We start from the raw sequence: 17,428 nt of genomic DNA, 5'->3' as shown, positions 1-17,428 counted from the left end.
CTAAAATATGGTCTGAGGCTATGTTCTTACGAATCGATCATCGTGTTATCAAAAAAGGGTCTCCAGTTGGCCTAGTGGTTAAGGCTGTGAATCGCCAATCCGGAAACGGCGGGTTTAATTCCCGTTCCGGTCGGGAACATTTTCTCGACTTCCTGAGCATAGTGTATCATTGAACTTGCCTCACAATATACAAATTCATGCAATGGCGGGCAAAGAAAACCCTTCAATTATTAACTGTGGAAGTGCTCTAAAAAACACTAAGGAGAAGAGAGGCAGGCCAAGTTCCAATGCGAAGGTCGAGCTATAAAGAAGAAGAAGAAGAAGTTATCAAAAAAGCTGCTATTGATGTACTGTCAAACCCCGCGTATTCATCACTCTTTAATTAGACACTTTTTAACTTGTACCCCGCTAATTCAAAATTTGTTGAATTAAAAAAATGATCAAATGTCTCAGTGTAATACACTGTAGATACAAATGATACGATATTGTGATGTTACTTACACCCGCAGCGGCTCCTCGTGCAGCTGCTACTTCCGAAAGTTCTAATTTGGTGCATTCCGACACCTGATCCGTTTGGTGATCAACCGCAGTGAACCTCGGAAGCCAACAATCGTAAAATGTACAAGCTATCAATTCGTACCACCACAATATCTGTAAGATTTGTGTTCAAAAACAAATCATACAATCTAAACAAAACTAAAATAGAGTTAGTTTATCGAATTGAAAGTTTACACAGGTAATTTGACAGCAATCATTGTCGAATAAGCGTGGTTTTATGGTACGACACGCATGGATTTGATTCAATTTCACATTTACAACTTTCGGTTCACATTTTACCACTTACCGATTGTCCCTGATGTGGTCTAAGACTAGTTTCATGCAAATTATTAATCAGTTCTCCTAAAATGTCGCAAATTGATGTAATGCATGTATGGGTTTGGTTCATTCGTGCATTTCGCCAGTTCCGGCGAGGCACTCGAATCTGGTTCCGGAACACTACTGACCTGAGACTATTTTCTTGCTGACCGTTCTTCGCGATATCGAAGAAGCCGTTATTTAGTGTGCTGCGTGTATGCGTTTGGTTTTTTTTTCTACATTTGACCACTTCCGCCGGGGCACCTGGAACCGGTTTCGGCACACTATTGGTTTTCCAAAGTATGGTCTATGATTTTTTTTTGTTAACCGTTCATCAGATTACCTAAAAAGTCATTAAATGTGCCGAATTTATGGGTTTGGTTCTCCTTTACATTTGACCACTTCCGATGAGGCAACCGTAATCGGTTGCGGAACACTACCGGTTGTCCCCAATATGGCGGGAAACTTTTTTTTTTGTTAAATCAAGATGCCTTAAAATCCGCGATTTGATGTGTTGCTTACATGGGTTTGGTTCCCTTTTATATTTGGCCATTTCCGGCGGGACACCCGGAACCGGTTCTGGATCACAACCGATTCAGATATGTTCTGAAAATATTTTCCTGCTTACTGTTCATCAGGATATCAAAAAAGCCACGATTTGATATGTCCCTTGCATGGGTTTAATTACCTTTTATACTATGCCACCTCCGGCGGAACATCTGGAACCGGTTCCGATATGGTCTGAGAATGCTTTCCTGCTTACTGTTCATCAGGTTTTCGAAAAAGCTGTGGTTTGATATACCACATGCATGGTTTTATTTCAATTTTATATTTGGCCACTTCCGACGGGACACCCGGAACCGGTTCCGGGACACAACCGGTTCAGATATGGTCTGAGAATATTATCCTGCTTTCTGTTCATCAGGATATCAAAAAAGACACTATTTGATATGTCGCATGCATGGGTTTGGTTAACTTTAATACTTGGCCACTTCCGGTGGGACATTTGCAACCGGTTCCGGAACACTACCGGTTCCGATATGGTCTGAGAATGTTTTCCTGCTTACTGTTCACCACGTTATCGAAAAAGCCGCGGTTTGATATGTCGCATGCATGGGTTTAGTTCACTTTTATGTTTGGTCACTTCCGGCGGGACACCCGGAACCGGTTCCGGGACACTACCGGTTCAGATATGGTCTGAGACTATTTTTCTGCTTGCCATTCATCAAGTTATCGAAAATGCCGTAGTTTGATGTGCCGCATGGATGGGTTTGTAGCGTTTTCATATCTGGCCCCTTCGTGGGGTACAGGTCCGGAACACCTAAATGGCCATAACTCCGGAACGGCTGGACCGATCTGAACCATTTTCAATAGGAAACAATGGGACCAGATTCCGCGTCGAATAAACCGTCGGTCAATAAAATCGGTTGAGGTTTACTGCCAAAAAGTGATGTGAGTTTTTTTGTACACACACATACACACACACACACATACACACACACACACATACACACACACAGACATCACCTCAATTCGTCGAGCTGAGTCGATTGGTATATAAGACTTGACCCCTCCGGAGGCTCTATCAAATTTTCGTTTTTGGAGTGAACATATAGCCTTTCGGTACACCTTGGTGTACGAGAAAGGCAAAAAGAACATTAGAGAGTTAATGTTCATTCATGAAATTTGCTCTGTTTTTACGTACACACTCGTTTACAACGGAGTCACGTGCTTGGCTTAGCGCGTGGATTGTTACTTTTTGTTTAAGCAGTTGTATTTGTCTATCCGCCATAACAACATTCAGTACCGTCGTAACATGTCAACATTTTTTACATACTTTGTGTCTATTTACTTTTAAATCTGAAAGCAGGCCGAACGAACAGAGCTGCGCCTAATTACCGATTTTCAAGTCGCAGTAGAAAGTTCGCTTGTGACAGCTGTGTATTGCCTGGCAGTAAACCGTGTACATGGAAAATGCTTCGACTCACATTAACACTGGGCCTGCTTTCGGTTGCTTTTGCATTCTTTGGTAGTTTATAAAATTTACTTTGGTTGTATAACATGTAATATGCAAGTGCATTTGCAGACGATCTTCATTTACCTGATAACCCATTGTACTATAACGAATATAGTCGGCAATGCCGTATTCCCGTCAAATGTGCCAGCGATAGTCGATGCCCCGAGGTTTACGATTGGAAGGACTTGGAACGTTGGGCTCAACGTGAAGCATACACCCGTTTCGAGTGGGAATCCAGCTTTACAGATCAGCCGTGTTCATTGATCAGTAAAAGTGAATATGACTATAATCTGTTTTCCACCGGTGGATTATCGACTGATGAAGAAATAGGAGTGAAGAACACGATGACAACAGATATTCTGTTGGAATATTTGTCTGAAAAAGCAAAGTGTCCTGTGAGGAACCTGCTGGAAGGTCGATGTCCGAGTGTAAACCAGTCGTTATCTCTGGAAAAATGCAAACATAAACCGCTGTATAAATGTGATCCATCGTATCCGTAAGTTTTGTGTGATAGCAGTGGTTAATGGTGAACAGTGGTAAAATTATTGTGAAGTTCAAAATTTAATGGAGTTTGATATCGACTTGTTGGGAGTTGCAGTAGTTAGTGATAAGGTTGAACATTCCAGAATCCAATTATGATTGCCATAAAATTGGATTAATCACATTTAAGTCTATTATAAGTCACTAGCTTGACGTCTTAACGACATTACCACTTGCTTGCTTGATGCCTTTCAGTTATTCTACATCAAATGAAGTTTGTATAAAGCTGATAGTTTGTGTACCAAAAACCAAAAAGAATTGATTAAAAGACTACTGCGAAATGACGAAGCCACATTCCGAAATTTCGCTGAGGTTTACGCTGAGGATCCTTTTTGCAAAAGATACATTTTTGAATCGACAGTATCGATTCAAAATCGCCCATCGCTATACCAATCTATCAGCTTTTCAGTGCAAACCGTCATTTGTTTGGTTCTTCAGATTTCGTCGGTTTCCTGCAATAGGGTCACATTTCAAAATTTGTAATATTTGAGATTTTGATTACAAATGGTGAAAAACTATCTAATTTTTCATCTCACAAAGACCCGTTTCAAAATTCGTTGAAAAACGCGAGATTTTGGCATTTCTACCAATTTTCAGCAAAAAGGGCACAACTGAAAATCAGCTAAAAAAAATTAAAATCAGTCAAATTTTTCAAAAGTCGTTGAAAAATAGTCATCTAAAATTCATGAAACAGATAGTCCTACAGCCCCTTTTCGTGATACAACCATCAAAACTAGTTTACTTTTGTCAAACGATCAGTGAATTAAGTATGTGAACTGAAAGGAGATGCCCAATTTTCAAACGCTTATTCTGAAAATTCACATTTTTTAAGTTGTACCCCTATTGCAGGAAACCGATGATTTGTGCTCTTGAAAATGTGTGGTATTTCTTTGTTAAATCCTTAAGAACTTCTCTAATACTTCAAGTACAGACATGCTGAATCCAAGTTTTCCCAATTGAAAAATATATATATTTTTTTTAAGTCATATTCCACTTTCTGTTTCAGCTACCGCTCTTACAATGGTATTTGCAATAATCTGCGACACGCAACCTGGGGTCAGGCAGGCAATCCCTTGAAATTGGAAATAGCGCCCTGCTTTGACGATTTTGTTTCAAAACAGCGCCGAAGCTCAACCGGAAAAACTTTGCCAAATAACCGAGAAGTAGTAAGCGATATACAACGTGCATTGAGCAAATTGTCGACTGATAAATCGTCTGCCGAACACATGTTCAGTATTTTCGGTTTAATGTTTGCTGAATTTGTCACGTCGGATATGATTGGTCGTGTGATGAAGCGTGCTCGCAATGCTACCGGTGGGTTCCGGGGATGCCTGGCTGACGGAAAAGGGCCATCCCCGTATAAAGCTCCTCTGACTGCGCCTTTGAAGGTTCTTCCTAATGATACAAACTATGGTCCAAAGGATGTTGAATGCCTCAACTTCAGTCCAATTGAAAATGCAAATGACCAATGCGATTTGAGGTACCCGACCAAAAGGAACACCGCCACGAGTTACCTTGATTTATCTGGAATGTACGCTGATGGCCAACAGTACGACGAAAACGGGAAGCTAAAAACATCTTACTGCGGAGCATCCAACACATTTGATCGGAATCATGTCATATCCATTCAATTTATGGCAATTGCTGGCTTATTTGCCAAACTTCATAATTATTGCATCGATAGAGTACGATCCTGCGGACAGCATCGGAATACGGAGGAAATTACAGAAAAATGCCGCGCATTAACGACTGGCGTCTACCAACGAATCGTTTACGACGAATGGCTGTATAGCTTGTTTGGCGACGACCTATTCCAGCAATGCAACTTCACGTGCGAGTACGATGAAACATTGGAATCGACTGTATCGTCGACGTACACTAACGCTCCCGGTCGTTTCCAGCATGTTTGGATTCCTGACCATTTCACTGTAGTACAAGACAGTCAACATATACAAAAACCAGTGTTTGAGTTTTTCCATAACTTCCACTCGTTCGACTGCCCAAGCGTAATAGAGGGAATGTTCAACGATTCGATTCGCGTTGACACTTTATCGGAAACGGTAATTTTAGATTTCTCGTAGACTGTTAAAAGTGTCATCTAATTTTAAATGCCGGTTCTATTTTCCAGCTCATAAATACTTTCTTTACCGATGACGGAGTACATGGGCACTGCCTATTGTGTCTGGATCTAGAAAGAGGTCGTGACGCAGGTTTATGCCCATTGGTTTTGTATAAGCATTACTTTGACAGGATCTCCGAAAATCCGACTAAATGCTACAATTCATTTGATGACTTGAATGACATTTTTTACAAAGAGGTAAGTATGTAAATAACTATGTCCAGAACAAGCCCAGCATACACAGGTCATCAATTGCAGTTGATAGATGTCTTCAAAAAACATTACGAGAGTCCATTTGATATAGACGCACTTTTCCTGATATTCGAAAATGAAATACCAGATGGATCTTTTATGCCCAGGACGGTGGCAGCGTCGACATGTGTTCAGTTCAAAAATTTGATGTGCAGTGATCGCTTTTTCTACTCCTGGAATCAGTTTATGTCACCCGGTACGGTAAACTTTCTGTAGATAGCATGACTTGTTTGTTTTCATTTTTGTTTCCATTTGTAGCTATGAAAGAACTGATAAACTCAATCGACATGGTGACTTTGTTGGGGCTGTTTGGAGAAATACAACGATTACCACGCAATCCGTGGTTCGTTCACTCGGAGACGTTCTCTGCAGATGAAGTTTTCCAGGAAATGGAAAGCAAACGTCATCTATTCTGTAGGCTTTGAAAAATGGCATACAAAGATTGCATACATCTGTAGGTATGTAAATAAAAAATATTAAATAAACAACACATTTTATTACATCCGGAAACAAATTAAAATCAAAACCCAAAATAACCTTGTATTCTCTGATATAATGGTAAGTTTTCACTTTTAGATTTCAATAAACTTCGGAGCAAAAGTTAAGATTTGAAATTTCAGTGAAACTACGAAACGTCCAAAAAAAAAAACACAAAACAAAAAAACAAAACTCCGAAACGTCGTTCTATATTCGTCTGTTTTCCACTATAACTCAGTCAAATTTGAACCAATTGACACACCTTTTGGAATGTGGTAAGATAGGTATAGTATCTACCCGTTTACAACATTTCAAGTCAATTGGTTCAAAATTGATTGAGTTATAGTGGAAAACAGACGAATATAGAAGCCACCGCCCAAGTGGCGCGATACCCTATAAACTTCGAATCTATCCGATTGCTTTGCGACTGCCACAGTGTCGACTGGTCTGAAGCAATCGGATTTTGCTTCAGCATACGCGCAGAAGGCAGCGTTGTCTGATGAGGACGTTCACGACGTGGCACCAAAAGAGGACTGATGGAGTACAGTCAGCACCATCATCGGGTAGGTAGAACGGAGTCGACGGAACAAATCGTTCGGTGAGGAATGCAAAGCGATTTTGAAAAAGAAGAACGCAGCACGAGTGATAATGCTGCAGCATGGAATCCGACAGAACGTGAAACGTCACAAACAGAAGCGAAAACAGCAGATACGTCTCCGTCTCTTTTAGGAGAAAACACAACGCATGGAAGAAGCGAAGTGCGAGGAAATGGAACTGCTGTGCCGTTCCCATCAAACATAGAAGTTCGTGCCGCGAGTTGAAATATGCAATGATAAAGATAAGAGCTCCTAGATGGACGAATATGAGGTGATTGAAAGGTGATAGTAGTTCTTGGGTGAACACCTGCAGGGATGGCATGTCACGCAGAAACTGTGCCCATTTATGCTCATCTTTCACTGAACTTCTCAGTTTCATTTTTCTTACTAAAGAGAAAGAGAAAAAACGCACAATAAAATGTACATAAATTCTCTCACGCAGAGTTTTTGTGCGGGTGATTAGAGTGCTGCGTGAGAGCAATGAGAGCCCGCAGATCATAATCCCAGTGCGCAATTTCTGCGCACACGCAGAAAAAAACAGAACTCAGTGCACACGCAGTGTGTTCAAAGGGGTCAGTGTTGTTTGAGCATTTGGTGAACCGAAAGCATGACAGTGAGTCCAAAACCCGCTAAGGGGTATCAAATCCTGTGATATCAGAGACAAGCATACGTCTTAAGCTGGTCAAGAACTTAAAGTTGATGGATATTTTGGTTCCAAATTCCACCAAAAGGCTGTGCAAGTGAGCTAACAAATTTTGTTTTTCAAAAATTTGAAAATTTGCAAAAAATTGCAACGAAATTTCAATCTCATATATCTCATGATCCTGATTACTTAGAGAGTTTTTGTCTTCGGCAAAGTTGTTTGGCTGGTCAAGGACTAACCGATAATAAAACTTAAGATTCAAAATTCCACCGCTAGGCGGTGCTAGTGAGTTAGCAAATTTGGTTTTTCATATATATCAGGAAAATTTGCAAAACATTGCAACTAGCGCCGCCTAGCTGCACAAACTTGAACCAAACGGTAATTATTCTGAAAGCCCTTGATCTACCAAACAATTTTGCCGAAGACACCATCATTCTAAAGATTCAGAGTACTGAGATATGTGAAATGTAAAATTTGTACGCTCTCTTGCGCCGCCTAGCGGTGAAATCACAAATCATACGGCCCATGTTGTGAAAGCCCATGACCAGCTGAACTACTTTGCCGAAGAAACCAACTCTCTAAGTAATCAGGATCCTGAGATATATTGGATGGAAATTTTGTCAGTGTTGCATCTGCTTGTCTAAGATATCACATAAATCACAGACAAATATGTGTGACACTAACGAAATTTCAATCTTATATATCTCATGATCCTGATTACTTAGAAAGTTGGTGTCTTCGGCAAAGTTGTTTGGCTGGTCAAGGACTAACCGATAATAAGGCTTGAGATTCAAAATTCTACCGCTAGGCGGCGCTAGAGAGCAAACAAATTTTAAATTTCGCATATCTCAGCATCCTGATTTTGTAGAAAGATGGTGTCTTCGGTAATATTGTTTGGTAGATCATGGGCTTTAAGAATAATTACCGTTTGGTTCAAGTTTCTGCAGCTAGGCGGCGCTAGTTGCAATTTTTTGCAAATTTTCCTGATATATATGAAAAATAAAATTTGTTAACTCACTAGCACCGCCTAGCGGTGGAATTTTGAATCTTAAGTTTTATTATCGCTTAGTCCTTGACCAGCCAAACAACTTTGCCGAAGACACCAACTCTCTAAGTAATCAGGATCATGAGATATATAAGATTGAAATTTCGTTAGTGTCACATATCTATTTGTCTGTGATTTATGTGATATCTTAGACAAGCAGAAGCATTTGCTACTAGACGGCGTAATAGGCCACTGCATGGAATTCTTTCCTTCTCTTTCACTCTTACAGAGACTTTGTAAACAACAAGGCCAAGAAACGTCAAAATCCCATACAAAATCAAAACAATGCAGTGCCCTATAGGGCACTGCATGAAAATCTCTCCTTCTCTTTCACTCTTACATAAATTTTGTAAACAACAAGGCCACGAAACGCCAAAGTCCCATACAAAATCAAAACAGTGCAGTGCCCTATAGTACTTTCATACTCCCTGTGGTACACACAGTATTGCACTGGAAGCACGACTGAGTGCGCACTCAACGAATTTTTGTGTGCACATTTTCTGTGCGCACAAAATGTGCACGCAGAAACTGAAAAACATGCTTGTTCTATCATTCGTTTGAGCACTCATTTTGAGTGTGCCGCTGATGGATGCCAGAGAGTGAGCGGCTGGTTTGTGTGTGAAAAAAGTTGCGTAGTTCACCCTCGCTCTCGCTGAAAGTCGTGTGTAGAGTGTATGTTTTCTCTTCTCACGTTTCGCACTGAGGAGCATGCCATCTCTGAACACCTGAATGATGTGGAGAATGTAGGCACGGCCGACCAAGGATTCGGAGGGATCGGCACCGTCAGTGCAACAGAGGACGAAAAAAACACAGCGTAACAAAAATTAACTTTTGGTCTGTCTCCAGAGCAAACTAATGTGTCTCTTGACAGATTTTGGGCCGCTGAATCCGAATCCGGGCTCAGATTTGCTCCAGCACGTCACAATTTTGAGCTATACCTCAATTTATAGGGCAAAATATGCGATTTTGGGCTTTTTTTTTTACTACAAGCCGTAAAGCATGGAAATGTTTTTTTAAAGCAATCAAAAGGTAAATTGGTCAATTACCATCTAAATTAACGAGTCATGCAAAATATTTTGTTTTAACAAATAGAATTTGATAGTTTTAAGCGATTTATGTTAGGTACGATATTTCCCATACAAGTTACCCTCCAAAAGTTGTATACAAGTTTACATACTAACATAAAATGCTTAAATCTATCAAATTTGATTAGGTAAAACGAAATATTTTGCATGAATTGAGGTATAGCTCGAAATTGTGACCTGCTGGAGCAAATCTGAGCCCGGATTCGGATTCAGCGGCCCAAAATCTGACAGAAACACATAAGTTTGCTCTTGAGACAAAAAAATGTTGCGCTGTAATTATAATTAAACTACAACGCTGAGGGAGTTAAGGATGCCATTGTTCAGCTCGAAACCAACGAAGCAGCTGGTAAGGATGGTATCGTAGCGAAACTCATTAAGGTTGGGCCAGAAATGTTGGCCTCTTGCCTGCAGTGGTTAATATCTGGGATCTGGGCAATCGAACAGCTACTAGAGGAGGGAAAGGAAGGGGTAATCTGCCCCATTCACAAGATTGATGACTATTCGAAATGTGAGGACTTCAGAGTGATCACCATTTGGGATGCATCTTGCTGATCCGTACTACCTCAGATCATTTTCCGTCGTCTGTCACCTGAAACCAATGAGTTTGTGGCTGGCTTAATCAACGACCGGTCTACAACGAACCAGATTCGTACGGTGAAGGCAACTCCTCCATATATGTCGTGAATACCAGGTCCCAACGCGTCATCTGTTCTGTAACTTCAAGGCGGCACACGACAGTATCGACAAAGGTAAATATATTTACCTTGGTATCGACCGCAAGGACTAATCAAAGCAACGATAAACGGTGTGCAAAACTGCATATAAGGGTTTCGGGTGAACAATCCAGTTCATTTGCATCGCTATGGAAAAGTGTAATGCGACGAGCCGAGTCGAACATCCGGGGTGCGATTTTCACCAAATCCGGTGAACTTGTGTGCTTTGCGCACGCCATGGATCGTGGCAGAGCTGTACACTCACCTGGAAATCTGAGCTCGAAGTGGAATTAATGTGGTGAAATTTTGACAGAAATTGTGAAAGACTCTCTAAATACAAATGATAGAAACAGCTAAAGGTGAGCCGTGAGGCTCACAAAACCATTTCCATTCAATTTTACAACAATTTTACTTAGGGATAGTTCTAGTTTATCAACCTCGTTTCATTTCATGCGCCATATATGTATTGGCGCATGAAATGAAACGTGGTTGATAAACTAGAACTATCCCTAAGTAAAATTGTTGTAAAATTGAATGGAAATGGTTTTGTGAGCCTCACGGCTCACCTTTAGATGTTCTATCATTGTTCAAATTAGGAGAAATTAGATTGAAATGATCAACACCTTAGTTCAGAGAGAGTCGTGTGGTGATTAGATTTACCTTTATTAGACTCTGCCTTGGACTCTACAAATAATCAAACTCTAAAATGATCCTTCTATATCGACAACGTTAAAGTATGCAATATCTCGTTCGGCAATGTCGAGAGGTGAACTAAACCTTTACATTCGATGTTTTTGAAAAATTTTACAAAAAATTGAGTTACTTTTATTAGTGTATATTCCATAAATATCGGAATCAATTTTCAATCTCAGCCATTGCAAACACTGAGACCAAGTTTTTTTCGCTGTGCACTGTGCAGAATGTTTACGAGATCAACAGAAAACACAATGAGGATCTGCAAACTATGCATCTCTTCAATTGCCAGAGGTGACGACTGTATCGCTTGCGAAGGTTTTTGTGGCAATGTGTATCACATTAAATGTGTCAATCTTAGTTGTGAAGATTTGAAGGAATATCTAGTGAAATCCAATATGTGGTGGATTTGCGACCCGTGCATGCAGCAGATACGAGGCATTCGAAATGACCGTTTACCCCAAAAGAATGATAATCATCAGGCTAGCCCCCTACCAGATTCTGTGGAAGCAAAGTTGTCATACGACGTTGAAATCTTGGAGATGAAGAAACAAATCTCTACCATTCAGGATACTCTTAGAAATTGTACTATTATCGAATCTGCAGCTGACAATCAATCTCTACGAATCTCTAGTGTTGAGCCTCCTGGTGCTCAGTCTTCTCCGATGTCGTCATCAAGCCTGTCATCAAGACTGTTATGCGGAACACGAAGCTCTAGCAATCCAAATACTTCCGTTGCTTCCGGCGTATTGGATGACAAATGTTGGCTCTTTTTCACGAGACTGAAGAACCACGTTACTGAACACGACATAGCCAAGATGGTTGCGGATAACCTGGGTCCAGATGTTGCTGCAGTAGTTAGAAAGCTCGTCCCCATGTGGAAAGATCCATCGTCATTGCTGTATATTTCCTTCAAGGTCGGTATTGAGGCTCGTTTAAAAGGACTGGCGTTACGCACATCGACTTGGCCAACTGGAACTTATTTCAGAGAATTTCACACCTACTTGTGGGAGCCGTAGTCATAGTTTCATTATGATCTAAGGATAATAACAATGTGTAGTAAAATTCTTTGTCATGTAATAACTGTTAGACAACCATTTGAAGTAATTTATGCTTGAAATTTCTGTTTGATATTGTGTTTGTGTTACTGTTCAATATGCTTTGTATTTCCATATCAAATTTCAATAAGATCTGTACAAGATCAGTTGGAATAACAAATAAACAAATAAACAAATAAACAAATAAACAAATAAACAAATAAACAAATAAACAAATAAACAAATAAACAAATAAACAAATAAACAAATAAACAAATAAACAAATAAACAAATAAACAAATAAACAAATAAACAAATAAACAAATAAACAAATAAACAAATAAACAAATAAACAAATAAACAAATAAACAAATAAACAAATAAACAAATAAACAAATAAACAAATAAACAAATAAACAAATAAACAAATAAACAAATAAACAAATAAATAAATAAACAAATTATTTTTTTGGACTCACCATGACATAAATAGAAATTGCTTGAAATTTCAGGAGCCAAAAGGGGAAGGCGAACTTAATACAGTCCCTTTTACCTGCCTCTGGTGCACGTCTAAATTTTCCGATAAGGTGTTTTTGCAAACAAAAACAGTCGTAAATCAAGTGACCACAACAGCATAAAGTTGACATTTCAAATTTTGATTAATTCTACTCTGGCATACCGGATCCCCACTCATCGTCAGTAGTGGGGGCAGTCAACAGTCATGAAGTCCGCTGGAAGTTAGTATCAACAGTATCGTGGAAAAAAGGTTGCTTAATTGTATGGTTGTTCGCGTGTTTCATCCCCCAAAAAACGGAAGGTTCGTTAAACCTCAACCATGCAGACACAAGAACCTGGGCAAACAACAAGTCTGGAATCAGGATTTTATTATTAGATGCGTACATTTTCGGGCTTCGGACGTGTAAATATTTATCGAGGATTAGGTAAAGCCTTTTTTGCTCTTTTATTCCCTTTGGGGAATGGTTTTTTCCTCGGACATCAGGTTGGCCAACGGCAGCGGTGGCCAAGGTAAATAGCCTGCAACGAGATTATGTAAAGCAAAGCCCTGTCGCGGATGAGAAAAACTGAAAAATCGTTCGGCGTAATAGAGGCATAAAGCATAGGGGCAATCAATGGGATGGAGAAAGTAGGAAAAAAAGCCTGCCCGAAACCTCTTCCTTTGGGTGTCCGGCTGGAAAACTTTTTGATCATCATTACTTTTTATTGACTTTTCATATTTCCCTGATTATGTTGTGTACTCTCCCTCCGTACCCGGTCGTGTGTGCGCACTGAGACACCGGGGATTAGCCGTTTCACAATGCATGTCGTTCGGAATAAATTGGGTTTCGCAGAATCGACTGTTAGCTGGTGGGCTTTGTTTGAGTTTGATTTCCATTGATAATTAGTTTTCTAGTTTTAATATGGTCGTTTATTAAAATGTTGCGGGGGTAGCAATTAGCATTCATAAATGAGGTTGAGAGAAGCCAGTTGATTAATATGTAGAGCAGTGCATACACAAACTTGTATAGGGGAAAATTCTCCATTACCGAACCTTAATAAAAATATTGAAATGACTGTTTTTCTTACAATAAATATAATTTTGATAGGTAATGATATTTGTTTAAATAACTTATGATCCTCAACCATGACTGTGAGTTTTTTTTTAATTTTCGTACAGTAACAACTGTTTTGTAGATTTTTAGTAGCCAAGAAAATAACATCTGCAATTTAGGCTGACATGTTTTTAAAGACAGTGAATAACTAAGTAAGACTATCAACACAGAAGTTTTCTATGAAAAAAAATAGAATATTTCTAGATTGAGTTTAAATAAGGGCGAAAGTAACATGAGAGAGTTCTCTTCATCGACTCTCTCTTCTTCAAATTAAAGTGACAAGATGCAAGTATGGTTGAACTTTTTGGTCATAAATCGCTAGATTGCGATGCAATCTAGCGTCTAAGTGTAAAAAAGTTCGATTGAATTTGCATCTTGTCACTCTAATTTACAGAAGAGAGAGTCGATGAAGAGAACTCTCTCATGTTACTTTCGCCCTTATTTAAACTCAATCTAGATTTGTTCTTTTGTTTCCGGGGATTTTCAACCTTTGATAAATCATTCATGCTGTGAAAAATTTAAATGTTTTTCTAAGAAATATTTGTTGATTAATTTGTAAGATGATGAAATAATTGATGTTTTTTATTGCACGCCACTCGTGTATTGATGATTTAAGGCTTTAAGAGAAGAATTATACTTTGCTTTCAAATTTGCGCTCCCACCGTAAATGCTATGAGGTAATTACAAGTCCAGTGCTGAATAATCTTCCCATAGCATACGGTATGCATCATTGAACAATAAAGTTTCACTATGTTCCCGCAGTTTCAATTAAGTAGTGGCCCGGATCGGGTTTTTATTGGTTTATTGTTTTAGATCATATCATTTGATCGTATAATTATAAGGTCAGTAAAACTAAACATATTGGACTGCAAAAAGGTGAGTCGACAACCTGCAGTAAGCGTTCACACAAATATTGCGTCCAGAGAAGAAAATATTCGGATTTGCCATAAGGTACACCGGGGCAAGTTGAAACGGATGGGGTAAGATGAAACAGCGCACAGTTGGAAAAAATAAACCCAAAATCGCAACTTTCGGAAGCCTATATTTATGTAAAAAATTACAAGGAATCGATTAGTGGTGGTCTCGTCTTGTGCAGATTACGGGAAATGTCCCATTTTGCCCCATTTTCCCTTTGTTCCCTTTGCACTATTTTAATGCAAAATATAAGAAATAAGTGAAAATAATCCTCTGCTGCCGATAGATATTCCAGAAAAATGTTGAACACTATAGCATGAATTGTTCTCTATTGAAGTTGAACATTGTCGTGTTGTCTAGATCACTGTAATGCCACATTTTGCCCCATACTACTTATCTAATATGAAAAACTGTTTTTTCCATAGATTTCCAAGCTGTCTTCTATGTTTCCGTACTAATCATAAAAATCATGACACAAATACTGTTGAAAAAAAAAAATGATAGAGTTGATTTCCTTTATGAATACCTTACCTTACCAATCAGGCTAAGGCCGGGGTGGCCAGCAGAGTACATAGTAGCCGTCTCCATTCCACTCGGTCCATGGCAGTTTGTCTCCAGTTCCGCACTCTGCGTAGGGTCCGCAGATCGTCTTCCACTTAGTCGACCCACCTAGCTCGCTGCGCTCCACGTCTTCTTGTACCGGTCGGATGACTCCCGAGAACCATTTTAGTCGGGTTGCATCCGACATCCTGATGACGTGACCCGCCCACCGTAGCCTCCCGATGTTCGCGGTATGGACGATGGATGGTTCTATTAGCAGCTGATGCAGCTCGTGGTTCATTCGCCTTCTCCAAGTCCCGTCTTCCATCTGCACTCCGCCGTAGATGGTACGCAACACCTTCCGTTCGAAAACTCCAAGGGCGCGTTGGTCCTCTGCACGTAGGGTCCATGTTTCGTGCCCATAGAGGACGACCGGTCTAATCAGCGTTTTGTAGATGGTTAACTTCGTGTTACGGCGAACTTTATTCGATCGTAGAGTTTTGCGGAGTCCAAAGTAAGCACGATTTCCTGCCACAATGCGCCTCTGAATTTCTCTGCTGGTGTCGTTGTCGGTGGTCACCAGTGAGCCCAAGTACACGAATTATTCAACCGCCTCGATTTCATCACCGTCGATATAAATTCGGGGTGGCGGGCGCGGTGATTCTTCCCTGGAGCCCTTTGCCATCATGTACTTTGTCTTCGACACATTAATGACTAATCCGATTCGCCTGGCTTCACTCTTTAGTCGGATGTACGTTTCCGCCATCGTCTCAAATTTACGAGCAATAATATCAATATCACCGGCGAAACCAAGCAGCTGAACGGACTTCGTGAAAATCGTCCCACTCGTGTTTATCCCCGCTCTTCTTATTACACCCTCCAAAGCAATGTTGAACAGCAAGCACGAAAGACCATCACCTTGCCGTAACCCTCTGCGAGATTCGAAGGGACTCGAGAGTGTCCCTGATACTCGAACTACGCACATCACTCGATCCATCGTCGCCTTGATCAACCGTATCAGTTTATCCGGGAATCCGTATTCGTGCATAATCTGCCATAGCTGTTCTCGATCGATTGTATCATACGCCGATTTGAAATCGATGAACAAGTGATGTGTGGGCACGTTGTATTCGCGGCATTTCTGCAACACCTGGCGGATGGCGAACATCTGGTCCGTTGTAGCGCGTTCGCGTTCACCCATAAATCCAGCCTGATATTGCCCAACGAACTCTCTTGCAATCGGTGATAGACGGCGGCATAAAATTTGAGAGAGTATCTTGTAGGCAGCGCTCAGTAGTGTGATCGCGCGGTAGTTCCCGCAATCCAACTTGTCGCCCTTTTTGTAGATGGGACACACGATACCTTCCATCCATTCCTCCGGTAATACTTCCTCCTCCCAAATCTTGGTAATGACCCAGTGTAGTGCTCTCGCCAGTGCTTCTCCACCGTATTTTAGAAGCTCGCTTGGTAGTTGATCTGCTCCAGCGGCTTTGTTGTTTTTCAACCGGCCAACCTCCTCCTCAATCTCTTGAAGGTCAGGGGCCGGAAGTCTTTCGTCCTGTGCACATACTCCTAGATCTGTTACCACGCCACCTCCGGTACTTGCAATGTCGCCATTGAGGTGCTCATCGTAATGCTGCCGCCACCTCTCGACCACCTCACGCTCGCTCGTGAGAATATTCCCGTGATTATCTCGGCACATGTCGGCTTGTGGCACAAAGCCTCTGCGCGAACGGTTCAGCTTCTCGTAGAACTTTCGTGTGTCCTTAGCGCGGTACAGCTCTTCCATCGCTTCGCGATCTCGTTCTTCCTGCTGGCGCTTCTTCATCCGGAAGACTGAGTTCTGCCTGTTCCGCGCCTGTTTGTAACGTGCCTCATTCGCTCTCGTACGGTGTTGCAGCCAAGGTTGCAACCATTCATTTGCGAAAATTTACATTCATTTGCTATTATCTCAGTTCAGAAGCATGCTACCGAAAAACAATGTATGGATGAATTGAACCTTGTAGTTTTATCTGAAAGTTCGCCGAATAGCATTAGGGTCGCACACGCATACCAAAGTCGTGAGTGATCTGTGAAGGCAACTTTCCACAGCGTGAATGAAATTTATATTCACCGCGTGGAGAGTTGCCTTCACAGCTCTCTTACGACTTTGGTATGCGTGTGCGACCCTAATGCTATTCGGCGAACTTTCAGATAAAACTACAAGGTTCAATTCATCCATACATTGTTTTTCGATAGCATGCTTCTGAACTGAGATAATAGCAAATGAATGTAAATTTTTGAAAATGAAT

General features: G+C 40.7%; 1 protein-coding gene across 1 annotated transcript; it reads left to right on the top strand.

Annotated features, from left to right (window-relative positions):
- The first annotated feature begins 2,509 nt into the window (after positions 1-2,509).
- On the top strand, positions 2,510-6,263 carry LOC109433416 (peroxidase skpo-1). Its single transcript, XM_029862737.2, has 6 exons — positions 2,510-2,884; positions 2,942-3,368; positions 4,419-5,472; positions 5,541-5,729; positions 5,790-5,979; positions 6,042-6,263. The coding sequence occupies exons 1-6, from the start codon at positions 2,830-2,832 to the stop codon at positions 6,206-6,208; spliced, it is 2,082 nt and encodes a 693-aa protein (XP_029718597.2). The 5' UTR covers positions 2,510-2,829; the 3' UTR covers positions 6,209-6,263.
- Positions 6,264-17,428: the final 11,165 nt, after the last annotated feature.

This window comes from Aedes albopictus, chromosome 3 (genome assembly GCF_035046485.1).
Source record: "Aedes albopictus strain Foshan chromosome 3, AalbF5, whole genome shotgun sequence".
In the NCBI taxonomy this organism is placed as follows: domain Eukaryota; kingdom Metazoa; phylum Arthropoda; class Insecta; order Diptera; family Culicidae; genus Aedes; species Aedes albopictus.
This window is presented reverse-complemented; position numbering and strand designations above follow the sequence as displayed.